General features: G+C 40.9%; 1 protein-coding gene across 6 annotated transcripts in view; it reads right to left on the reverse strand.

The window, feature by feature from the left end:
• NLRP13 (NLR family pyrin domain containing 13) overlaps positions 1-27,534 on the reverse strand; it is a 107,802-nt gene that overhangs the window by 38,658 nt on the left and 41,610 nt on the right. For 3 of the 6 annotated variants that reach the window (XR_014806756.1, XM_084962183.1, XM_013998823.3), the window contains 3 exons: positions 26,624-26,989; positions 21,491-21,559; positions 2,368-3,937 (listed from right to left, as the gene is read on the reverse strand). Coding sequence is in view for 5 of the 6 variants with exons in the window: in XM_084962183.1 (XP_084818309.1) it covers positions 2,368-3,937; positions 21,491-21,559; positions 26,624-26,924 (1,940 nt within the window). In the remaining variant the exon portion in view is untranslated. Of the gene's footprint in view, positions 1-2,367; positions 3,938-11,602; positions 12,058-21,490; positions 21,560-26,623; positions 26,990-27,534 lie in introns of all 6 variants that reach the window. The other 3 variants (XM_084962185.1, XM_084962186.1, XM_084962184.1) reach the window with 3 other exon arrangements.

The following is a 27,534-nucleotide window of genomic DNA, read 5'->3' on the forward strand; positions in this document are numbered from 1 at the left end:
GCCTTGGAACTTCCATATGCTGTGGGTGTGGCCCTAAAAATACCACACACACACACACACACACACACACACACACACACACACACACACACACACACACACACACACACACACACACACACACACACACACACACACACACACACACACACACACACCCGATGTTTTATTTCCCAAATCTCAACAATTCTTTTCAGAGGAAAGAAACCACTTAAGTTTCTTACTCTTTCCAAGTTCATAATCCTTAAAAGTTCAGACTTAAGTACATTTAAGACAGAATCAGGAGTTCCCATCGTGGCTCAGTGGTTAACAAATCCAACTAGAGGAGTTCCCGTCGTGGCGCAGTGGTTAACAAATCCGACTAGGAACCATGAGGTTGCGGGTTCGATCCCTGCCCTTGCTCAGTGGGTTAAGGATCCGGCGTTGCCGTGAGCTGTGGTGTAGGTTGCAGACGCGGCTCGGATCCCGCGTTGCTGTGGCTCTGGCGTAGGCTGGTGGCTACAGCTCCGATTCAACCCCTAGCCTGGGAACCTCCATATGCCGCGGGAGCAGCCCAAGAAATAGCAACAATAACAACAACAACAACAACAACAAAGACAAAAGACAAAAAAAAAAATCCAACTAGGAACCATGAGGTTGTGGGTTTGATCCCTGGCCTCGCTCAGTGGGTTAAGGATCCGACCATAGTGGGTTGCAGATGTGGCTCGGATCCCACGTTGCTGTGGTTGTGGTATAGGCCAGCGGCTACAGTTCCAATTAGACCCCTAGCCTGGGAACCTCCATATGCCACGGGAGCAGCCCTAGAAAAGGAAAAAAGACAAAAAAAAAAAAAAGGACAGACTCAGACTTTTTCCCCCATTAGCAGTGTTTATTTTGTGTTCCAAATTTCTGCCTTTAAAGTGTGTGCAGTAAAAGAGGATTTTGTAATGAGTAGAAGATTCGTGTTAGTATTTAGAACTTAGAATCATTAAAATTCTAATTATTGGGAATCTTCCTAGTGCAGTAGGCTCTCCATGTTAAGGGGAAAAAAAGCATTAAAGTCAGAGATTAATTTTTCCATCTCAGATGTGATGAGGGAAGTAAAACAAATACATTCTGAAAGCGTCTCAAGGATATAAAATTCCATTCCTTAAGTCTGGAACTGTAGTACTGGTTAGAGAAGTTGTTTCCGACTTTAACCAGCGTATTCATGAGAGAGAGAGAGAGAGAGAGAGAGAGAGTGTGTGTGTGTGAGAGAGATGTATATATATGCCTTTGCATCCATGTGTTTACCAGTTAATACTGATATACAGAGTTTAAGATTACTGAGAAAAAAAATAGTAAGAAGCTGTGCTGTAGAGAAGTAGGAAATAACCTCAGTATCAGAAGATCTATCATCACCTTTAGGGAAGGTCTGAAATGTCCTTAAGCTTTAAGATGACAGTACGTTAAGAAAGGGATAATGTCAACTGAGTCTTACTCTCCTAACAAATGGAATTATCCTTGGAAAAATCACTTTGTAGGAGTGGTGTTTACGTGACCCAACAGTGAATGCTACCCAAATAAAGCCCCCTCTTTTAAGTTTTCAGTATGTCAAGACAAGACAAATGACAGCCAAAATATATTGAACATTAATTAGCCCAGACTCCCCAAGCCAAGCATCTTACTACTATTCCAATCTGGGTGAACACAAAGAAGTTAGTCTCGGAGTTCCCACTGTGGCTCAGGAGAAAGAAATCTGACTAGGATCCATAAGGATGTGGGTTTGATCCCTGGCCTTGCTCAGTGTGTTAAGGATCTGGCATTGCTGTGGGCTGTGGTGTGGGTGGCAGATTCAGCTCGGATCCCACGTTGCTGTGGCTGTGGTGGAGGCTGGCAGCTGCAGCTCCAATTCAACCCCTAGCCTGAGAATTTTTGTATGCCACAGGTGAGGCCCTAAAAAAGGCAAAAAAAGCCAGGAGCTCTCAAAGCAAGCCGGGCACTGATCTAGGTGAGGCCACTCAATAGCCACAATGACCTAAGCAAATTGCACTTTCACCCATCAGTTTTCTCCTCTCTGAATGAAGTAACAGTTCCCCCTCCATGCAGTTATGGCCATTGCTCAGACCCAAGTAGCTGTCACCATACAGTGACTGGTACATGATGCTTCAACACGCAATGCCCGAGACAGACAACCTACCTTTAAGGAGATGAGCAAACATGGCCAAGAAACCCTTCATCATACCTCAAGGAAAATATACTCACAGGTTACAGATGAACTAGAATGTCTGGTCTATCATAACCATCAATAACACAACATCTACGAACCACTGGTTTTTTGGTAGAAGATCTTGGGCAGTGCCTTGCGGATGAGAGAGTTAGGGAAGGGATGGTTTTTCCATGACTCACCGCCGAGTTTGCACTTGAGGAATGGGACTGCTGATGGAGAGCCTCAGCCTAGTTAACTTTGGACAGTGCTTCAGGCATAAGGACGAAGCATGGAGTCCCTCATTCTTATCGATGTCAATATCAGCTTCAAGAAGGCGATTCAAAACCTTCTGCACAAGGTTTTCATCCTGCATCTCACACAAGCACTGAAAAAACTGAAGGAACTCGAAATGGATGTAGGCAGGATCGTCCACAGCCAACGCTTCCGTCCAATCTAATAATGCATATATTACCCTGGGAGACATTTCACAGTGTAGACTAACTTCTAGTTCTCGTGCTAAGTCTCTTTTGAAAAGACCAAAGAGAAAAAGCGCTATCTGATGCCAGTACAGGTTGGTGTCAGTGAAGACACCATTTATGAACACCTTTATCTCGTCAAACTTTGGAAGTCCACCAACAGATCCTTCTGTCCCCCGGAGCAGATAGAACATGGCCCCAAAAAACATCTGGAAACTTTGGTGAGTGAAAGCGATGCAGCCCTCACAGTCAATGACCTTTTGAAGAATATTCAACCTCAAGAGATAATCAATAAAAGAGGCCTCCAGATGGCAGTGTTCCAGGACCTCTTTCGCAAATACAGAATTCAAGCACCACATTCCTTCTGCAGCCAGAGAGCAGAGGGCTCTCCACTGCTCCGGCCAGCTCTGATCTGACAAATTCACCTCTGCTGTTGTGAACAATTGGGAAAAAAAATAGGCATAGATACTGGTCACGGTCTGGGTGCTCATCTCGAAAGAAGGATTTCTTGTCATCTGCCACATCAGGCTGGAACAGACAGTCCAGCAGACCAGGGGGGCAGAACACCAATCAAAGAGAGTTTCATTTTGTCTTAGCCATCGCAAGATTGCATTAGCTTTGTCTTGGTCACCAAAGAACCTGATGAAGTACTCCCCCCGGTCTTCCTCTGTGAAGCCTGAGATGAAGATGAAGTGTGGGTTCGGTAACAACTTTTTAAGATAGGCAATCTGAGTGTCACGGGCTGTTATCAGTAAGGTAGCCTGGGGCACCAACTCCTTCTTCAGCAAGTGGAGGATGAGTCTGTCCCCTGGGAGTGGCGTATACCAGTCTGAACAGGGTGGGCTCCTCTCCAGGGTGGAGGACACAGCACTTTCCTCAAAGCCGTCAACGATGAACAGGAGCCTTTCGGAATGATTGATCAACTCGGTGAGGGGGATCTGAGAGTCGGGCCAGTCCTGGGAAAGCAGGCCAACAAAGGTGGTGTTCCTCATTCTTTGAAGCTTGTGGCAGCTGATATAGAAAACGTAGGAGAATCTGTGCTGAAAGAGAGAGCCCTCTGCCCAATGCAGCATGACTTTCATGGCCAGGATGGTCTTCCCAACCCCTGCTCTGCCCCCCAAGATGATGGTCTCGGGCTGGGCTCCAGTCCTGTTAGGATACAGTAGGCTCCTCAGCTCTTCGTGCTCCTGCTCGGTCATGTGACGGAGATAGATGTGGCCTTCAGGCCAAGGGATACTGTCCCACATCAGCAGTATTTTATCCTTCATCCTCTCTCTGTACTTTCTCCTGTGGGCTAAGACAGAGATGTGAGGCAAAACAGAACAAAACAAGGGTCATAACGAAGGTTAGCTTTAGGAGTTACTCAGTAAAGTACCAACATCAAGCCTTGAGCAAAGATTGACAATCTCTGCCTTCAAGGGTCTTTGTTTTGGAATTGTTGGGGTGAGGTGGTGGAGGAAAGCAGAGAAGTGAAACAGCTATGGGGGAAAGAATCTGAAAGAGAACGGCTATGTCTACATGCAGGACTGAATCACTTGGTGGTACAGCAGAGATTATCACTACATTGTCAATCAACTGTACATCAAAGAAACTTTAAAAAATGAAATACCTTGATGATATGCAAGAATAAAAAACCTAGGGTGACAGAATGGATTGAGAATGCCCTCTTAAGGGGAAGGGATGATAGAGGGCTCTACCTAAGGGGTGACACCTCAATCATGAGAAGAACTCAGTCCTAGATGTAGGACAAGACTCTTTCACGCAGAGTGAAAAGCTGATCCAAATAACCTCAGACCCAAATGAGAACATTCTAGATCACAGGGTGGGGGGTGAGCCGAGCCATAAGGGAGGGGCAAGATCATGGTCATCTCTGCTCTAAAGATCAAAAGATGCTAAGCCACAGTTCACATTTTTAAGAGGTCATGGTATGACTGTGTCACTTTGCTGTACAGCAGAAATTGGCAAAACATTGTTAACCAACTGTACTTTAAGGAATAAATAGCTAAGTAAGTAACTAATTTTTTAAAATCCATTCTCACTGCTCTTTGGAGAGTGGATTTTGGTGCTAGAAAGAAAGCAAAGAGCTGCCTCACAGAACCTTGAGCCCTGAGGCAGTGTCACTGCTTGGTCTACACCCTTGGGAATGTCGGAAGAGACACAGACAAAGAAGAGATGGAGGCAGCATATTTCCTAGGGATGGAGAGATTTCTTCTTCAAGAAGATCCTTGGAAATGGGATTAAGATGGCAGAACAGAAGGACTGGAGCTCAACTTCTCTCATAAAGACAACAAAATTACCAACAAATGCTTAACAATCCTCAACCAAATGGACCGGAAACTTTCAAAAAGATATCCTACTCCAGAAGACAAAGAGGAGACCACATCAAGAGGCAGCGGGGTGATTATGTGATATAAGCAACCCCATCCCTCCTAGGTGGGAAGCCCCAAAGCCTAGAAAGTAACTGTATCATAGATATTCACCTACAGGAGTAAGAGTTTTGAGGCCCACATCAAGTCCCCATGCCTGGGGGTCTGGCATTGGGAGAAAGAGCCCCTGGAGCATCTGGCATTGAGGGTCAGTGGGGCTTGTGTGCAGGACCTCCACGGGACTGGGGGAAACGGAGACCCCTTCCTTAAAAGGCACACACAGACTTTCACATGCACTGGGTCCCAGGGCAAAGCAAAGTCTCCATGTCAATCTGGGTCAGACCTGACTTCAGTTCTTGGAGGACCTCCTGGGAAAACAGGGGTGAATGTGGCTTGTTGTGGGAGAAGGACATTGGAAGCAAAGCTCTTGGGAACATTCATCAGCATGCCTTTCTCTGGAGGTGGTCATTTTGGGAAAATCTGGCCCACCTGTCACTGCTGAGAAGTTCCAGGGCAAACAATCCAGGTGGGATCACAGCCCTGTCCCTCAGTAAACAGGCTGCCTAAACACCCACCAGGCACACAGCCACCTCTACTCTCACCCAGAGACAAAGCCCCACCCACCAGAGGGACAGGAATCAGCTCCACCTACCAGTGGGCAGGCATTAGTCCCTCCCATCAGGAAGCCTACAGCAAGCCCCCATACCGACTTCAGCCACAAGGGGGGCAGACACCAGAAGGAAGAGAGGCTACAACTCTATTATCTGTAAAAAGGTCACCACACCAAAAACCTATCAAAATAAAAAGACAGAGAAATATAACTCAGATGAGGGAGAAATAAAAAACCCCAGAAAAATAGCTAAGTGATCAGGAGATTCTCAGCCTCCAGGAAAAAGACTTTAGACTGTTAATCTGAAGATGACGCAAGACATTGGAAATAAACTGGAGGCAAAGATGGATAACTTACAGCAAACACTGAGCAAAGAGATACAAGATATAAAACTTAAACAAGAAGAGATGCAAAATACAATAGCTGCTTCCAGTCAATTTTTTATTTCAGTTAACAGAAGAACGAATAAGCGAGGTGGAGGACAGATTAGTGGAAATCACAGATGTGGAACAGAAAAGAGAAAAAAGACTGAAAACAAATGAAGAGGGTCTCAGAGAACTCTAGGACAATATTAAATGCACCAACATCTGTATTATAGGGGTGCCAGAGGAGAAGATAGAGAGAAGGAGACAGAAAAAATATTCAAAGAGATAATAGCCGGAAACTTCCCTAACACAGGAAAGGAACCCCTCACTCAAATCCAGGAACCACAATGAGTACCATACCAAAAAACCCAAGGAGGAATATACCAAAACACATATTAATCAAACTGACCAAAATTAAAGACAAAGAGAAAATACTGAAAGCAGCTAAGGAAAAGAAACAAGTAACATACAAGGGAACCCTGATAAGGTTATTGGCAGATTTTTCAGCAGAAATTCTCCAGGCCAGAAGGGAGTGGCATGATATACTTAATGTGAAGAAAGGATGAAACCTCCAACCAAGATTACTCTACCCAGCAAGGCCTTCATTCAGATTTGAAGGAGAAATCAAAAGCCTCACAAATAAGCAAAAGCTAAAGAGAATTCAGCAACGGTAAACCAGCTTTACAACAAATACTAAAGGAACTTCTCTAGGCAGAAAAGAAAAAGCTGCAATAGGAAACACAAATACCGCAAACGACAAGACTCACCAGTAAAGATATACATACAGTAAAGATACGAAATCATCCATACACAATTATGCCACCAAAATCAGAAATCGTGAGGAGGGTACAAATGTAGGACACTGGAGATGCACTTGCAATTAAGAGACTAACAACTTAAAACAATCTCATATATATATAGACTCATTTAAAACTTCAGAGTAACTGCAAACCAAATCTACAATTGATGCACAAATAAGAAAAATCAACTCAAGTGCAACACTAAAGATAGTCATCAAACCACAAGAGAACAGAACAAGAGAAGAAAAAAGAGCAAGAAAACCAAATCCAAAGCAACTAATATAGTAATAAGAACATACATATCAATAATTACATTAAATGTTAATGGATGAAATGCCCCAACCAAAAGACAGAGACTGGCTGAATGGATACAAAAACAAGACCCATATATACACTATCTTCAAGAGACTCATTTCACTTATAGGGACACATGCAAAACTGAAAGTGAGAGGATGGAAGGAAAAACTCCAGGCAAATAGGAATCAAAAGAAAGCTGGAGTAGCAATACTCATATCAGACAAAATAGACTTTAAACTGAAGAATATTTTCAGGGACAAAGAAGGACATTACATAATGATCAAAGGATCAATCCAAGAAGATGATATAACAATTTTAAATATCTACGCACCCAACATAGGTTCTCCACAATATATAAGGCAACTGCTAACAAGCTAAAAGGACAAATCAACAATAACACAATAATAGTGGGGGACTTTAACACCCCACTTACAGCAATGGACAGATCATCCAGACAGAAAATCAATAAGGAAACACAGGCCCTAAATGAATCATTAAACCACATGGACTTAACAGATATTTATAGGACATTCCATCCAAAAACAACAGAACACATATTCTTCTCAAGTGCACATGGAACATTCTCTAAGATTGATCACATCCTGGGCTATAAATCAAATCTAGGTAACTTTAAGAAAATTGAAGTCATATCAAGCATTGTTTCTGACTACAATGCCATACGACTAGAAATCAACAAGAAAAAAACTGCAAAAAACACAAACACATGGAGACTAAGCAGCCAATGGATCACTGAAGAAATCAAAGAGGAAATTAAATAATACCTAGCAGCAAATGACAACAAAGATGCAATACTCCAAAACCTATGGGATGCAGCAAAAGCCGTTCTAAGAGGAAAGTTTATAGCAATACAAGCCCACCGCAGGAAACAAGAAAAAGCTCAAACAAACAAGCTGACTTTACATCAGAAGCAGCTCGAGACAGAAGACCAGACAAGACCTAAAGTTAGTAGAAGGAAAGAAATCATAAAGATCAAAAGATCAGAGTAGAAATCAATGAAATAGAAACAAAGAAAACCATAGAAAAGATCAATGAAATGAAAATCTGGTTCTTTGAAAAGATCAACAAAATTGATAAACCCCTAGCCAGACTTATCCAGCAAAAAAGAGAGAGGACTCAAATCAATGAAATTAGAAATGAAAAAGCAGAAATAACAATAGACACCACACAAATACAAAAGATCCTAAGAGACTACTATATGCAACTATACGCCAATAAAATGGAAAACCTAGACGAAATGGACAAATTCTTAGAAAAGCACAATCTTCCAAGACTAAACCAAGATGAAATAGAAAAGATGAATGGACCCATCACAAGAACTGAAATTGAAACTGTGATTTAAAAACTTCCAGCAAACAAAAGTCCAGGACCAGATGGCTTCACAGGCGAATTCTATCAAACATTTAGAGAAGAGCTGCTAACGCTTATCCTTCTGAAACTATTTCAAAAAATTGCAGAGGAAGAGACACTCCCAAACTCATTCTATGAGGTCACCATCACCCTGATACCAAAACCAGACAAAGACTCCACAAAAAAAGAAAACTACAGGCCAATTTCACTGATGAACATCAATGCAAAACTCCTCAACAAAATACTAGCAATGCACATCCAACAATACATTAAAAGGATTGTATGTCATGATCAAGTGGGATTTATCCCAGCGATGCAAGGGTTTTTCAATATCCACAAATCCATCAGTGTGATACACCACATTAACAAACTGAAGAATAAAAGCCATATGATCCTCTCCATAGATGCAGAAAAAGCCTTTGGCAAAATCCAACACCCATTTCTGATAAAGACCCTTCAGAAAGTGGGCATAATGGGAACCTATCTCAACATGATAAAGGCCATATATGACAAACCCACGGCAAACATCATTCTCAATGGTGAAAAGCTGAAAGAATTCCTGCTGAGATCAGGAACAAGACAAGGATGTCTGCTCTTGCCACTACTCTTCAACAGTTTTAGAAGTCCTAGCCACAGGAATCAGAGAAGTAAAAGAGATAAAAGGAATCCAAATCAGAAAGGAAGAAGTAAAGCTATCACTATTTGCAGATGACATGATACTATACCTAGAGAATCCTAAAGACTCTACCAGAAAACTGTTAGAGCTCATCAATGAATGTGGCAAAGTTGCAGGATACAAAATTAATACGCAGAAATCAACAGCATTTCTATACACTGGCAATGAAAGATCAGAAAGAGAAATTAGGGAAGCAATCTCGTTTACCATCACACCCAAAAGAATAAAATACTTAGGAGTAAACCTACCCAAAGAGACAAAAGACCTGTACTCTGAAAACCATAAGACACTGATGAAAGAAATCAGAGATGACACAAATAGATGGAAAGACATACCATGCTCATGGATTGGAAGAGTCAATATTATCAAAATGACTATACTCCCTAAGGCAATCTACAGATTCAGCGCAATCCCTATCAAATTACCAAGCACATTTTTCACAGAACTCGAAGAAAGTATTTTAAAATTTGTTTGGAAGCACAAAAGACCCAGACAAAGACATCCTGAAAAAGAAAAATGGAGCTGGTGCAATCAGGCTCCCTGACTTCAGACTATACTACAAAGCAACAATCATCCAAAGCGTACAGTACTGGCACAAAGACAGACATACAGATCAGTGGAACAGGATATAAAGCCCAGAATTAAACCCACGTACCTACAGTATTAATCTACTGCAAAGGAGGCAAGAATGTGCAATGGAGAAAAGACAGCTTGTTCAATAAGTGGTGCTGGGAAAACTGGACAGCCACATGGAAAAGAATGAAATTAGAACACTCCCTAACAACATACACAAAAATCAACTCAAAATGGATTAAAGACCTAGATATAAGACCAGATACTATAAAAATCTTAGAGGAAAACATAGGCCAAGAACTCTCCAACATAAATGACAGCAACATCTTCTCAGATCCATCTCTTAGAGTAATGACAGTAAAAACAAAAAGTAACAAACGGGACCAAATAAAACTTAAAAGTTTCTGCACAGCAAAGGAAACCCTAAACAAAACGAAAAGACAACCCACAGAATGGGAAAAAATATTTGCAAATGAATCAACTGACAAGGGATTCATCTCCAAAATTTATTAACACCATCTACAGCTCAATACCGAAAAAAAAAAACCAACCCCATCGAAAATGGGCAGAAGATCTGAACAGACAATTCTCCAAAGAAGACATACAGATGGCCAAAAAACACATGAAAAGATATTCAACATCACTGATTATTAGAGAAATGCATATCAAAACTACTATCAGATACCACCTCACACCAGTCACAACAGCCATCATTAATAAGTCTACAAATAACAAATGCTGGAGGGGATGTGGAGAAAAGGGAACCCTCCTGCACTGTCAGTGGGAATGTAAGCTGGTACAACCACTATGAAGAACAGTATGGAGGTACCTTAGAAAATTATACACAGAACTACCGTATGACCCAGCAATTCCACTCTTGGGAATGTATACGGACAAAACTTTCCTTAAAAAAAGACACATGAGGAGTTCCTGTCATGGTGCAGTGGTTAACAAATCTGACTAGGAACCATGAGGCTATGGGTTCCATCCCTGGCCTTGCTCGGTGGGTTAAGGATCTGGCATTGCCATAAGCTGTGGTGTGGTTCGCAGACATGGCTTGGATCCCACATTGCTGTGGCTCTGGTGTAGGCCGGTGGCTACAGTTCCGATTAGACCCCTAGCCTGGGAACCTCCATATGCCACAGGAGCAGCTCAAAAAAAGGCAAAAAAAAAAAAAAAAAAAAAAAAAAAAAGACACACGCACCCACATGTTCATTGCAGTTCTATTCACACTAGCCAAGACATGGAATCAACCCAAATGTCCACTAACAGATGACTGGATCAGGAAGATGTGGTATATATACACAATGGAATACTACTCAGCCATAAAAAGTAGAGCTTTGTCCGGATAGATGCCCAAGAGTGGGATTGCAGGGTCATATGGAAGTTCTATGTATAGATTTCTAAGGTATCTCCAAACTGTTCTCCATAGTGGCTGTACCAGTTTACATTCCCACCAGCAGTGCAGGAGGGTTCCCTTTTCTCCACAGCCCCTCCAGCACTTGTTATTTGTGGATTTATTAATGATGGCCATTCTGACTGGTGTGAGGTGGTATCTCGTGGTAGTTTTGATTTGCATTTCTCTTATAATCAGCGATGTTGAGCATTTTTTCATGTGTTTGTTGGCCATCTGTATATCTTCTTTGGAGAAATGTCTATTCAGGTCTTTTGCCCATTTTTCCATTGATTGATTGGGTTTTTTTTGCTGTTGGGTTGTATAAGTTGCTTATATATTCTAGAGATTAAGCCCTTGTCCGTTGCATCATTTGAAACTGTTTTCTCCCATTCTGTAAGTTGTCTTTTTGTTTTCTTTTGGGTTTCCTTTGCTGTGCAAAAGCTTTTCAGTTTGATGAGGTCCCATGGGTTTATTTTTGCTCTAATTTCTATTGCTTTGGGAGACTGACCTGAGAAAATATTCATGATGTTGATGACAGAGAGTGTTTTGCCTATGTTTTCTTCTAGGAGTTTGATGGTGTCCTGTCGTATATTTAAGTCTTTCAGCCATTTGGAGTTTATTTTTGTGCATGGTGTGAGGGTGTGTTCTAGTTTCATTGCTTTGCCTGCAGCTGTCCAGGTTTCCCAGCAATGCTTGCTGAATAGACTTTCCTTTTCCCATTTGATGTTCTTGCCTCCCTTGTCAAAGATGAATTGACCATAGGTGTCAGGGTTTATTTCCGGATTCTCTATTCTGTTCCATTGGTCTGTCTCTCTGTTTTGATACCAGTACCACACTGTTTTGATGACTGTGGCTTTGTAGTATTTCTTGAAGTCTGGGAGAGTTATGCCTCCTGCTTGGTTTTTGTTTCTCAGGATTGCTTTGGCGATTCTGGGTCTTTTGTTGTTCCATGAGACTCTCATTCTAAGTGAAGTAAGTCAGAAAGAGAAAGATAAATACCATATGATATCACTTATATCTGGAATCTAACATATGGCACAAATGAACCTTTCCACAGAAAAGAAAATCATGGACTTGGAGAATAGACCTGTGGTTGCTAAGGCAGGAGGGGAGGGAGTGGGAGGAACTGGGAGCTTGGGGTAAATAGATGCAGAATGTTGCCTTCAGGATGGATTAGCAATGGGATCCTGCTGTGTAGCACTGGAAACTCTGTCTAGTCAATTACGATGGAACATGTGAGAAAAAAGAATGTATACATGTATGTGTAACTGGGTCAGCATGCTGTACAGTAGAAAATTATATATATATATATAATAAAAATAAATCAATAAAAATAACACTTTTTCAAAAATCTTTGAATTTATTTAAACATGTTTTACCATCTATACTGTCTGATCCTTTTACTCTGACCAAGGAACTCAGGAAACCAAAAGCTGCTCTAAAAGTTATACTAAATATTTAAGGTGATAGTTCATCTACTGAAAACCATACCATTAAGGAGAAATGGACTTAAAACAATTTTAATATTTAAAGCACTGTTAATATAATATGCTTCATTTAACTAAAACATCAAGTTGAAATAATCTTTCTAATGATAAAGATGGAAGCATGGGAAAAAATTAAATGTTAATTCGAGGAAACACAACACACAATTATAGTTTCAGAGAAAGAACATAGAAATGGTCAAAGAGATACTTTGGTCAAAGAAAACTTGAGAGCAGAAGGACAGAGATTGTGATATGTAAAGGTCCTACTTCATACTCAACCCACTTAAGAGGGTCCCGAAACCCACTCGCACCATGCTATTTTAGAACATTGAGATGGAGGACCTCAAAGGAGTTGATAGGGTAACAGGTAAAAACAATGTAAGAATTTTAATGGCATCTAATTAACCCACACTATACACTGGAGGACATTGGAACACCCAAACTATTGAGAGAGAAGAATCCTCAGACTGAAATATTGCAACTAAATCATTCATCAAAAGATGCACTACCTAAATATCCTTCCATGGATATCGTGTGCTACATACACATCAATAAACTGAAAAATAAAAAACCTATGATTATGTCAATAGATGTCATAAGGCGGGTTTTTTTTTGTTTTTGTTTGTTTCTTTACACAATTCAACACCCATTTCTGAGGACAAAAATAAAAACCCTTCAGAAAGTTGGCATAGAGGGAACCTTCCTCAACATAATAAAAGGACATATATGACAAACCCACAGGTAACATCATTCTCAATGGTGAAAAACTGAAAGCCATTTCCAGTAGTATCAGGAGTAAGACAAGGATGTCCACTTCCACCACTGTTATTCAACATAATTTTAGAAGTCCTATCCATGGCAATCAGAGAAGAAAAAGAAATAAAAGAAATCCAAATTGGAAAGCAAGAATCATCATTGTTTTCAGATGACATGATACTATACAGGGAAAATCCTAAAGACTCTACCAGAAAACTGTTAGATCTCATCAATGAATTTGGTAGAGTTTCAAGATATAGTATCAATACACAGAAATCAACTGCATTTCTCTATAGTAACAATGAAATATCAGAAAGAGAAATTTGGGAAGCCATCCCATTTTTCATCACAGCAAAAAGAATGAAACACCTAGAAATAAACCAATCTCAAGAAACAAAAGAACAGGGATTGGGCCAAGACGGTGGACTACAAGGACTTAAGCTCACATGCTTTCACAAAAACACCCAAATTACAACTAACCATTGAACAATTATCAATAAAATAGACTGGAAACTTTCAAAAAAGATATCCTACACCCAAAGACACAGAAGCCACATCAAGAAGGTATGAGAGGTGCTTTCATAATATAAGCAACCCCATACCACTGGGTGGGTGACCTGCAGACTGGAAAATAACTATCACACAGCCTCTTCCACAGGAGTCAGAGTTCCTAACCCTATATCAGGTTCCCCAGCCCAGGGGTCTGGGATTTGGAAGATTAGCCCTCAGAGCATTTAGCATTGAAGGCCCGTGGGGTGTGTGCACTGGAGCTCCACAGGAGTGGAAACAAAGACTCCACTCTCGGAGGGCACACACAAGATTCCATGTGAGCTGTATCCCAGGGCAAAGCAGGGACCCCATAAGAATCTGGGTCAGACCTACCTTTAGGTCTAGAAAAGTATCACAGGAAAGCAATAGTCAGTTGTGGCTCATTGTAGGGGCAGAACATTGGAGGCAGAAGTCCCAGGGCTATTCATGGGCATGAGCTCCCCTGGAAGCTTCCATTTTGGAAAAATCTGGCAGTTCCCATCAGCGCTGAGAAGTCCCAAACCAAAAAAACAAACAGGGTGGGAACACAGCCCCACCCATCAGCAAACAGAATGCCTAAAGTCCTCCTAGGCACACAGCTGCCTCTAATCACACTCACATCAGGCAAAGCAGACTTTAAAATAAAGAATGTCACAAAAGACAAAGAAGATCATTACATAATAATCAAAAAGATCAACCCAAAAAGAAGACATAAAAACTGTAAATATATATGCACCCAACACAGGAGCACGTCAACATATAAGGCAAATGCTAACAGCCTTGAAAGGATAAACTGACAACACAGTAACAGTGGAGGGCTTTAACATTGTTTATTGAGATTTTTCTTGTTTCCTGAGGTAGGGTTGTACTGCTATAAACTTCCCTCTTAGAACTGTCCATGGACAGATCATTCAGACAGAAAATCAAGAAGGAAACACAGGCCTTAAATGATGCATTAGACCAGATGAACTTGAGGTATTTATAGAATATTCCATCCAAAAACAACAGAATACACCTTCTTCTCAAGTGCAGATGGAACATTCTCCAGCATAGATCACAATCTAGGCCACAAATAAAGCCTCAATAAATTTTTAAAAAATTGAAATCATATCAAGCATCTTTTCCAACAACAATGCTCTAAGACTAGAAATCAACAATAAGAAAAAAAAAGTAGCAATTCCTATTGTGGTGCAGCAGAAACAAATCCAACTAGTAACCATGAGGCTGAGGGTCCAATTGCTGACCTCACTCAGTGGCATTGCTGTGAACTGTGGTATAGGTCACAGATGCAGCTTGGATCCTGCATTGCTGTAGCACAGGCCAGCATCTGTAGCTCCCATTCAACCTCTAGCCTGGGAACCTCCATACGCCATAGGTGCAACCCTGAAAAGAAAAAAAAAAGAAAGAAAAACTGTGGAGCACATGGAGAATAAACAACATGCGACTAAACAACCAAGGGACCACTGAAGAAATCAAAGAGGAAATTTAAAAACACCTAGAAGCCAATAATAACTAAGATGCAGCAAACCAAAATTCTTGCACCAAAAGCAGTTCTAGGAGGGACGTTTATAGCAATATAACCATACCTCTGGAAACAAGAAAAATCTCAAATAAACAATGTAAACTTACACCTCAAGCAACTAGAGAAAGAACAAACAAAACCCAAAGTTAGCAGAAAGGAAAGAAATTATAAAGATGAGAGCATAAATAAATGAAATACAAAAGAGGAAAACAATAGAAAAGATGAGTCAAACTAAAAGCTGATTCTTTGAAAGATCAACAACATTGATAAACCCCTAGCCAGACTCCAAGAAATAAAAGACTCCATAAAATGAGAAGGGAAAAGGGGGAGGTTACAGTGGACATCACAGAAATACAAAGGATCATAACAGAGACTACAATCAACTATATGCTAATAAAATGAACAGCTTCAAAGAAATGGATTCTTAGAAAGGTACAACTTTCTGACACTAAACCATTAAGAAACAGAAAAAAAAAAATGAGTGGACCAATCACAAGTACCAAAATTGAAACTGTGATTTTAAAACTTCCAACAAACAAAAGCCAGGATGAGATAGCTTCACAAGCTAATTATATCAAAAATTTAGGGAAGTTCCAATTGTGGCTCAGGGGTAACCAGGTCGACCAGCATCCATGAGGACATAGCCTCAGTCAGTGCGTTAAGGATCCAGCATTGCTGTGAGCTGTGGTGTAGGTCACAGATGCAGCTTGGATTTGGTGTTTCTGTGGCTGTGGTATAGGCTGGCGGCTATATCTCTGATTTGATCCCTAGCCCAGGAATTTCCGTATGCCACACTTGCGACCCTAAAAAGCAAACCAAAAAAAAAAAAAAATTGGAAAGAGTTAACACCTACCCTTCTGAAACTATTCCAAAAAATTTCAGAGGAAGGGACACTCCCAAACTCATTCTATAAGGCCACCATCACCCTGATACCAAAATCAGACCCAAAAAAAAAACACAAAAAAAAGAAAATTATAGGCCAATATCACTGATGAACATAGATGCAAAAATCCTCAACAAAATACAAGCAAACCAAATCCATCAATACATGAAAAGGATCATACGCCATGATCAAGTGGGATTTATCCCAGGGATGCAAGAATTTTTCAATATTTGTGAATCAATCAATGTGATACACCACATTAACAAACTGCGTAAAAATAATATCCTCTCAAAAGATGCAGAAAAAGCTTTTGACTAAACCCAACACCCACTTCTGATTAAAAATAAAACCCTCCAGAAAGTAAGCACAGAGAGAGCCTACCTCCACATAATAAAAACCATATATGACAATCCACAGCTAACATCATTCTCAGTGGTGAAAAATTGAAAGTATTTCCACTAAGATCAGGAATAAGACAAGGATGTCTTCTCTTGCCACTTCTATTCAACATAGTTTTCGAAGTCCTAACCAGGGCAATCAGAGAAAAGGAAATAAAAAGAATCCAAATTGGAAAGAAAGAAGAAAAACAATCACTGTGCACAAATGGAATGATAATCAACCTAGAGAATCCTCCAGACCCTACCAAAAAACTGTTAGAGCTCATCCATCAGTTTGATCAAGTTGCAGGATACAAAATTAATACACAGAAATTGATTGCATTTCTATATACTAATAAAAAATCAGAAAGAAATTAGTGAAACAATCCCACTTACCATCATATAAAAAAAAATAAAATATCTAAGAATAAGCCACCTAAAGAGACAAAGGAACTGTACTCCGAAAACTGTAAGATGCTTATTAAAGAAATCAAAGATGATAAAAACAGATGGAAAGATATACCATGTTCTTGGATTAGAAACATCAATACTGTCAAAATGACTATACTACCCAAGGCAATCTACAGATTCAGTGCAATCCCTATCTAATTACCAGTGGCATTTTTCACAGCATTAGATCAAAAATTTTTTTAATTTGTATGGAAATAGAATAGATTCTGAATAGCCAAAACAAGCTTGTTGAAGAAAAGTGGAGCTGCAGGAATCAGGGTCCCTGACTTCAGACAATACTACAAAGCTACAGTCATTAAACAATATGGTACTGGCACAGAAACAGAAATATAGACCACGCAACAGGATAGACAGCCCAGAAATAAACCCACTTACAGTCAATTAATCTATGACAAAGGAGGCAAGAATATTGAAGAGACAGTCTTTTCTCCATTGTATACATAGTGCTGGGAAAATTGGACAGCTACATCTAAGAGAATGAAATTAAAACATTCTCTAACACCATACACAAAAATAAACTCAAAATGGATTAAAGACCTAAATACAAGACTGTATACTATAAAAGTCTTAGAGGAAAACACAGGCCAAACACTCTCTGACATAAACCTCAGCACTATCTTCTCAGATCCACCTCCTAGAGTAATGACAATAAAAACAAAAATAAACACATGGGACCTAATTAAACTTAAAAATTTCTGCACAGCAAAGGAAAGTCTAAAAAAGGACGACCCACAGAAGAGGAAAAAGTATTTGCAAATGAAGCAACCATCAAAGGATTCATCTCCAAAATATACAAACACCACCTGCAGCTCAGTATCAAAAAAAAAAAAAAAAAAACCCCAAACAACCCAATTTTTAAAAATGGGCAGAAGATCGAAATAGGTATTTCTCTAAAGAAAACATATGATGGCCAAAAAACACATGAAAAGATACTCAACATCACTAATTATTAGAGAAATGAAAATAAAAACTACTATAAAAGGTACCACCTTATACCAGCTAGAATAGCCATCATCAAAAAGTCTACAAATAACAAATGCTGTAAAGTGGAGAAAAGGGAACCCTCCTACACTGTTGGTGGGAAGAAAGTACATTGGTGCAACCGCTATAGAAAACAGAATGGAGTGTCCTCAGAAAACTAAAAATACAACTACCCTATGATTCAGCAGCCCCACTCCTGGGCATCCATCCAGAGAAAACCCTAATTTGAAAAGATACATGAACCACAATGTTCACTGAAGCACTATTTACAATATTGCTGGAATATTACTCAGTCATAAAAAAGAATGAAGTCATGCCCTTTGCAGCAACATGGATGGACCTAGAAACTATCACAATACGTGAAGTTAGACCATGAAAGACAAACCTCATATATCACCTATATTTTGAGTCTAAAAAATGATACCAATCAATTTATTTGCTGAAGATAGATTCACAGACTTCAAAAAACTTATGGTGGGAGGAATGGACTATGGGTTTGGGATTGGCATATGCTCACTGAGATATATGGAATGACTGCCAATGGGGATCTGCCTTAGAGCACAGAGAACTCTACCCAGTATTCTGTGATAATCTACGTGCGAAAAGAATCAGAGAGAATATATGTATGCATATGTATGACTGGGTCACTCTGCTGTACAGCAGAAATTATCACGACCTTATAAATGAACTATAATTCAATTAAAACATCATTAAAAATAAAGAAAGAGACCAAAGAGCTATACTCGGAAAACTACAAGATGCTGATGAAAGAAATCAGAGGACACAAACAGATAGAAATATACACATGCTCTTGGATTGGAAGAATCAACATAGTCAAATGACAATAGCACCCAAGGCAAGCTACAGGTTCAGTGCAATCCCTATCAAATTACCAAGGAAATTCTTCATAGAACCAGAACAGGATATTTTAAAATTTGCATGGAAACATAAAAGACCCCTAACAGCCAAAGCAATATTGAAAAAGAAAAACAAAAATGGAGGAATCAGGCTCCTTGTCTTCAGATTATACTACAAAGCTACAGTCATCACAAGAGTATGGAACTGCGAGCAAAAAGAAAAAATAAAAGAAATACGCATCAGTGGAACAGAATAAAAAGCCCAGAAATAAACCCAAGACACCTACAGTCAACCAATCTATGACAAAGGAGGCAAGGACACACAGTAGAAGAAAGATCACCTCTTCAATAAATGGTGTTCAGAAAACTGGACAGCTACAGGTCAAAGAATCAAATTAGAACGCTCCCTAAAACCATACGCAAAAATAAACTCAAAATGGATTAAAGACATAAAAATAAGGCCAGATACTGTAAAACTCCCACAGGAAAACAAAGGCACGACACTCTTTGACCTAAATCACAGAAACATGTTTGATCCACCGCCTAGATTAGTAACAATAAAAACAAAAATAAACCCATGGGACCTTATTTAACTCAAAAGCTTTTGTACAGCAAAGGAAAGCATAAAAACAAAAAGACAACCCACAAGAGAAAATCTTTGCAAATGATGCAAAAGACAAAGGCCTAATCTCCAAAATACACAAACAGCTCATACAACTCAATGAGAGAAAAAAAAAGTCCAATCTAAAAATGAGGAGTTCCCATCGTGGCTCAGTGGTTAACAAACCCGACTAGGAACCATGAGGTTGCAGGTTCGATCCCTGGCCTTGCTCAGTGGGTTAAGGAGCCGGCGTTGCTGTGAGCTGTGGTGTAGGTCGCAGACTCAGCTCGGATCCCGTGTTGCATGGCTCTGGTGTAGGTGGGCGGCTACAGCTCCAATTCAACCCCTAGCCTGGGAACGTCCATATGCTGCAGGAGTGGCCAAAGAAATGGCAAAATAATAATAATAATAATAATAATAAATAAAAATGAGAAGACCTAAGTAGACTTTTATCCAAAGAAAACATAAAGATGGCCAGAAGGCACATGAAAAAATGCTCAACATCACCAGTTAGAGAAATTCAAATCAAAACTACAATGAGGTACCACTTCACACCAGTCAGAAGGGCCATCATTAACAAGTCAAATAAGAAATGCTGGAGAGGGTGTGGAAAAAGGATTACCCCCCCTCACTGTCGGTGGGAATGTAAATTGGTACAACCACTATGGACAACAGTATGGAGGTACCTCAGAAAACTAAATATAGAACTACCATATTATACAGCAATTCCACTCCTGGGCATAGAGCCCAACACAACTGTAATTCAAAAATATACACGTACCCCTATGTTCAATGCAGCACTTTTCACAATAACCAGGACATGGAAATAAGCTCAATGTCCATCAACAGATGAATGTATTAAGATGTGGTACATACATACAATGGAATACTACTCAACCATCAAAAAGAATGAAATAATGTCATTTGCAGCAACATGAATGCAACTAGAGATCTCATACTAAGTGAAGTAAGTCAGAAAGAGAAAGACAAATACCCTATGCTATCACTTATATATAGAATCTAAAATATGGCACAGATGAACCTACCTTAAGAACAGACACAGACTCAAACACAGAGAACACAGTTGTGGTTGCCAAGAGGGAAGTGGGAGGGAGTGTAATGGACTCTGAGTTTGGGTTGCTAGTTGCCAACTGTTATATTTAGAATGGATAAGCAATGAGGTCCTACTATGTATCACAGGGAACTATGTCCAGTCTTTTGGGATCAACCATGATGGACGGTAATATAAGAAAGGCAATGTATGGTATGTGTGTGACTAGGTCACTCTGCTGTACAGCAAAAATTGGCACATTTAAATTAACTGTAATAAATAACAATTTTTAAATGGTGCACTAGACAAATTTTCCATCAAGCAAGCTCTCAAAAATATTATGTCCTATTGACATTTCTCAAGCAGCTATTACAGAACAGGTCTCCTGAAACAGTGATGAGACAGACAGACATGGAATCTATGGGGGAAAGAGAGAGGTAACATTTCTGAGTAGACAATGGAATTTAAGGTTAAATAGGGTCCCGGGTCAGCAGCTACATGGCAACCCGTAGAAGGAGAAGGATGTGGGGCTTCTGGAAACTGTCTAGAAATAATGACAAGGGAGATGATCGATTTCTCGATACGATTGATTTCTCGATACACTGGATGGTATTATACTTCCCCAACAATTGGGGAATGATGTACCAGTAGTTGCAGAGGTAGTTAAACCCAAAAGAGAGCAATTATCAACTTAAAAACAGAAAATGGTTCCCCCAAAAGGCACATGCAGTGGGCTCAACAGTGATCCCCTAAAGATGCTTCCATGTCTGGATCTCCTGGACCACTGAAGACAATTTCAGAGGAGGTGGTAGATGTGGAATCCATTAAATGGATGTTAGGTCAAGACACTGGTCTGTGATCACTGTAAGGGGGTACCCAAACCTGTTTCTTCTTCTGGCACCTCAGGTTCTTCTTGGCCTGGATCCTGGAGCCCCAATGCTTGTGTGCTCTCTGAAACCAAACATCGGTGGTGGGACGTGAGATGCCCAGGGTGAAAACAGCTCCACCATGATGCACATTCTCAGGAGAACCATTTCGCTGACAAGTTTGACTTGAAGAGACGCAGGAAATCATACCCTAAAGCCTCATACACCCCCATTTGGAAACATGCTACTTTGCCGAGGCCATAGCACCCATGAAAAGTGCATCCCTGGAGTTCCTGTTGGGGCTCCATGGGTTAAGCACCTGACATCATGTCCATGAGGATTCAGGCTCAATTCCTGGCCTCGTTCCGTGGGTTAAGGATCCACCGCCTAAGGGGTAAGCTGCCGTATAGGTCACAGATGTGGCTCTGATGCGGTGTCTCATGAGCTGTAGCTGCAGCCCTGATTGGACTCTTCACCTGGGAATTTCCATATGCCACAGGAGCAGCTGTGGGGAAAAAAAAAACACACATCCCTCCTCTGGGCTGTGGATCCAGCTCGTGCCCCAAATAGCCTGGAATGCTCTTCTCCCCCCATGATAACCACTTGGTTCACTCCCTCACCTCTGAATCTTTGTTCTCATTTCAGCCCCTCCACAGTGTCTGAGGGTCCTAACTGACCCTGCACCTGATTCCTACACCACACATGTTTGGCAGCCCCTGCCCACATTACCCTCTCCACTGTATCTATCACCTTCAATGCACCGTATCATAAAGGCTTTGGATCTAAAGCAGATGTAGCTCATTTTATAAACACTATAAACGAAATAGAAACTTTAAAGATTGGGAATCACTATGTCATATGCCTGAAACTTATACAAATATGGTGCATCAACTATACCTCTGTTTAAGTACCACCTCACGCTGGTCAGCATGGCCATCACTCACAACTCTGCAAATAACAAATGCTGAGAGTGGGTGGAGAAAAGTTGGTGTTGGGGGGGAAATGAAAGCTGGTACAACCACTGTGGAAAACAGCAGGGAGGTACCTTAGAAAACGAAACACAGAACTACCACATGACCCAGAAATCCCACTTGTGGGCACATATTTGGACAAAACTTCCATTGGAAAAGATATATGCACCCCTATGTTCACTGCAGCACTATTCACAATAGCCAAGACATGGAGACAACCCAAACCTCCATCAAAAGATGAATGGATTAAAAAGACGTGGTATAAAATAAGACAGGTTGGGGGGGACACACTGGGGTTTGGGGTGGAAATGGTACAAAATTTGGTTGTGATTATCGTTGTACAACTATAAATGTAAAAATTCATTGAGTAATTTTAAAAAAATTTTAAAAGATGTGGTATATATACACAAGGGAATATTACTCAGCCATAAAAAAGAACAAGATAATGCCATTTGCAGCAATATGGTTGCAATGAGACACTACTACATTGCACAGGGAAGTGTATCTAGTCACTTTGGAATGAACATGATAGAGGATAATGTGAGAAAAACAATGTATGTATATGTATGACTGTGTCACTTTTCTATACAGCAGAAATCGAAGAATATTGTAAATCAACTATAACAAAAAATATTTTTTAAAAGAACTGCATACACATAGTGTACGTACACACAATGGAATACTACTCAGCCATAAAAAAAGAATGAAATAATGTCATTTTCAGCAATATGGCTGCAAACATATTCTCATACTAAGTGAAGTAAGTCAGAAAGAAAGAGACAAATACCATATGCTATCGCTTATATGTGGAATCTAAAATATGGCACAAATGATCCTATCTGCAAAACAAAAACAGACAGAACAGACTTGTGGTTGCCAAGAAGAAGGTGGGAGGGAGTGGGGTGGACAGGGCGTTTGGGGTTGGTAGGTGCTAACTATTACATTTAGAATGGATAAGTAATGAGATCCTACTGTACAGCACAGTGAACTATATCCCATCTCTTGTGCTAGAACATGAAGATAGTATGAGAAAAAGAACGCATATATATGTATGACTGGGTCATTTTGCTATACAGCATAAATTTGCACAACACTATAAATAAACTCTGACTTTAACAGACAATGTACCACATCTTCTTTATCTTTGCCTCTGTTGATGGACATTTAAGTCGCTTCTATGTCTTGGCTTCTGTAAAGAGTGCTGCAGTGAACACTGGGGTGCATGCATCTTTTCAAATTACAGTTTTCTCCAGATATAAGCCTGGAAATGGGATTGCTGGATCATATGGTAGATCTATACTTAAGTAGTTTGAGCAATCTCTATACAATGGAATATTACTCAGCCTTAAAAAAAGGAAATAATGCCATTTTCAGCAACATGGATTGAGCTAAAGAGTATCATATGAAGCGAAGTTGGACAGAAAAAAAAATATCATATGAGATCACTAATATGTGGAAGCTAATAAAAATGATACAAAAGAACTTTTTCACAAAACAGAAAGAGACTCAAAAGATTTCAAAACCAACCTGATGGTTACCAAAGAGGAAACGTTGGGAAGGGGATAAATTGGCAAATTGGGATTAACATACATACACTTCTATATACAAAATAGCTAACTAAGAAGAACCTATTATATAGCACAAGGAAATCTACTCAATACCATGTAACAATCTTTGGGGGGAAAAAATCTGAAAAGGAATGGATATATGTGTAATTGAGTCACTTTGCTGTACACCTGAAACTAACACAACACACTCGTAAGTCAAGTATACTCCAATAAGATTAAAGATAACAGGAATAATAATACTCTACCATAAACTTACAGAGCTCTTTAAAATAAATAAAAAGAATAAACATTTGGGGGGGAAAGAGAAAATAGGGCCCAGTGGTATGTCATTTGCCCAGGGTTACAGTTGGTGAGGTAGACCCCGTCTTTGAATCCAGGTCTGACATAAGAACCTGAGCTCTTAAACCCATCGTCCACCAAAGACAGCACACTTGTGCCTGTAAACAGGTGGATGCACAAGTTCACTCACAAAGCCCTCTGCCAAAGCAGCGTTCCCACACGGACACCGTCGCTGTGCTGTGTTTCCTAGAAGACGTAGCTGAAGTAATGTCAGTTGTTCTGGGCTGTCCCCTGGACCCTTTTGGGGGGCTGTCCCACATTGCTGGTGGGCGGGGTGTGGTAGAGGGCGTCCTCCTGCTTAGGAGGTATCCTCTGCCAGCCCCCCGCCCTTAGAGGGCTAGGAGGAAACCAGGGAAGCACTGGGCAAAAGGGTCATGTGGTGCTGATCCACACAGGGTGCTGACAACGCCAGCTTGGACCAGTGGCCAGGAAGGAAATCCTTCCTTTACTGGCATTCTCCTTGGCACAAATATCTCCCTCTGTGATTGCCAGGCAGGAACAGGGTTTATCGATTCTGGATCCCATTCCCTAGCTCTCTGCTCAACATCTCCCTGCTCCAGACAGGGTTCTGCAAGGGATTTATGATGAGGAGGTGGCAGAGGAGGTAGAGCTGGGAGAGGCAGAGACAGCAAGTCCCCATCCCCTCCCCCACCCACCCGATGATGTACAAAGCCTGAGTTTCCAGGACTCCAAACCTCCCACGCCCAAAAGTTTGCCAAGACTTAAGGTTGCCACCTCCCACTGCCACTCCTTAGAACCCATACCCTCCATGTGGAGGCATGAGAAGTAACATACTGACAAACTCAGAGCCCTGGGGACCCACTGCCTGAGTTCACATTCCAGCTCTCAGACAATTTACTTGAGTTTTGTGCCTCCCTTTCATTGTCTGTAAAACAGGAATAAGAGAACCTCCTTTTTGGCAGAGTGTGAAAAATAAACACCAAGGCACAGAAAATGTTAGGATCAGTGCCTGGTTTGTAACAGGCACCAACGAACATTATTCTCCACAGGTCTCAGAGTCAGTTACTTCTGCCACAAAACAGCCTATGCATTCCTAAAATTCACTGCAGTAGGCCAAGATGCATACTAAAAACCAATTGAGTTTTTTTTTAATAGGAAATGATATCCATGAAATTTGGGGGGGGGGGGGGGCACCTGCAGCTTATAGAAGTTTCCCAGCCAGGGACTGAATCTGCACCACGGTCCGTGACACATTTTTAAAAGCTAGAAACATGAAAATGGCAGCACATTCTTTTCCTCACACCATTTTCCATCATCAAGTTCTATCCGAAGAGATTGGCTACACGTCCCTGTGCTGTACAGCAGGACCTCACACGAGAACAAGAATGTGTGTATATGAATGACTGGGTCGCTATGCTGCACAGCAGAAATTGGCACAACACTGTAAACCGACTATAATTTGAAACGATAGCACAACTCTACACTTACTAACTAGCTTTGCAACACATCACTAGTACACTAAATCCCTACTGCAATGCTACAATAAATACTACAATAAGTAAATAAATGCTCCAACTGGGTACAGTTTCGTTTTGTTCTAGGGTTGTTTTTCAGTTTGTTTGTTTTTAAGTATAGTGGATTTACAATGTTGTTGCCATTTCTGCTGTACAGAATAGTGACCACTCATACATACACATACATATCTTTTTCTTGTAGTACCTTGTATACTGGTCTACCCCCAAGAGATTGGATATAGTTCCCCATGCTGTAAGGTAGGACCTCATTACTTATTCATTCTAAATGTAACAGTTTGCATCTACTAACTTGAAATTCCCCGTCCATCCCACTTCCCCCCCCCCCCACCTCTGGCAACCACACATCTGTTCTCTAGGTTTATGAGTCTGTTTCTGTTTTGCAGATAGGTTCATTTGTGCATATTTTAGATTCCACATATAAGTGGTATCATATGGTCCTTCTCTTCTTTGCATTTGCCTCTTGGGAAAAAAATCATGCATAAGCCAACATGAAATTCCTATTGTGCTCAAACCCAACAATGTCACTGGGTCACATCCCCACTTTCAAAAGCAGTTTTGCAACAGAACTGAACATGCATCTTTCAAACCCTCTTCTTGCTTTTGACCACCAACTCCTCCCACACTAAGGGTACAAACCTGGATATCCTTTATACCTTTAAACTTTTATAGCCCATCAGGAAGATTCTTAGGAGAAGACCAGCATCTTGCAAGGACCCTGTAACAATCCTCTAACAATTTCCCTGCTCCCATGAGTTCCAGGCAGCATCCCACTCACCGTTCATCTCTGCTCTTATCTCCTCACATCGTGACATCAGCTTCATATTCTCAAAGATGCAGAGGGTCACATCCCGTATCTGTGGTACCGATAAGTAGTCACTCAACAGACAGAATAGGTTACTGGGACCAACGGCTTTCAAGTTTGTCCAGGGGATCTTCGGGAAGTTCTCAGGCATCAGCTGTGGGGACTGGAGGCAAAGTTTAAATTCCTCCAGCTGATACTGATCCAAGCCCTTCAGGTAAGACATGAATTTATCCAAGAAAGTGTCATCCATGGAGATGCCAGCAGAGGAACTCATCTGGACCAACGTGCAGCGTTTCCAGCTTCACTCAAGAACCGTTAGGTCCACGACAGTAACAGGACCTATAAAAGATAAACAGACAGTTGAGACCATGAATCATGGTCCCCTCCTTCAAAACCCTCTCATCTACCCACTTAATTTTCTTCTCAGAGCCCTCCTGCTTCCTGTGTTTGGAGGCTCTTCATCTCCTCCTCTCCCACAAGAATGCCAATCCCCTCTGAACATCCATCCTTGGCTGGACCAGTCCCTAGAAGTGCCCTGGGCACACGTGAGGTGCTCACCGCTGAAGAAAGGGAACCTGCAATACCCATGAAGGAATGTTCCCACACTGAGGTGTGGGCAAGTCCTTCTGGCAGATACACGATTTGGTTTGACCTTGACACTGACTAGAACAGACTATCACAGGGCTTGTCAAACATACACTGTACACCTGCTTGAACCATGGAAGAAAAGAGAGGAGCTGAACATGCAGTTAGACTGAGTGCTAGGTCTCCAACAGCGGTCACACCAACAACACACCCTCAGGGGGGTTGGGACAGGGAAAACCAGATGACGCATTCTGTGCTTTCACCTCAGGCGCCTAGACAGTTAGACCCATATCTAAGAA

This window comes from Sus scrofa, chromosome 6 (genome assembly GCF_054392235.1).
Source record: "Sus scrofa isolate SSC_HxYL_T2T_F1_AM1 chromosome 6, Sscrofa_HxYL_maternal_Yorkshire_Landrace_v2.0, whole genome shotgun sequence".
NCBI classification, from domain to species: Eukaryota; Metazoa; Chordata; class Mammalia; order Artiodactyla; family Suidae; genus Sus; species Sus scrofa.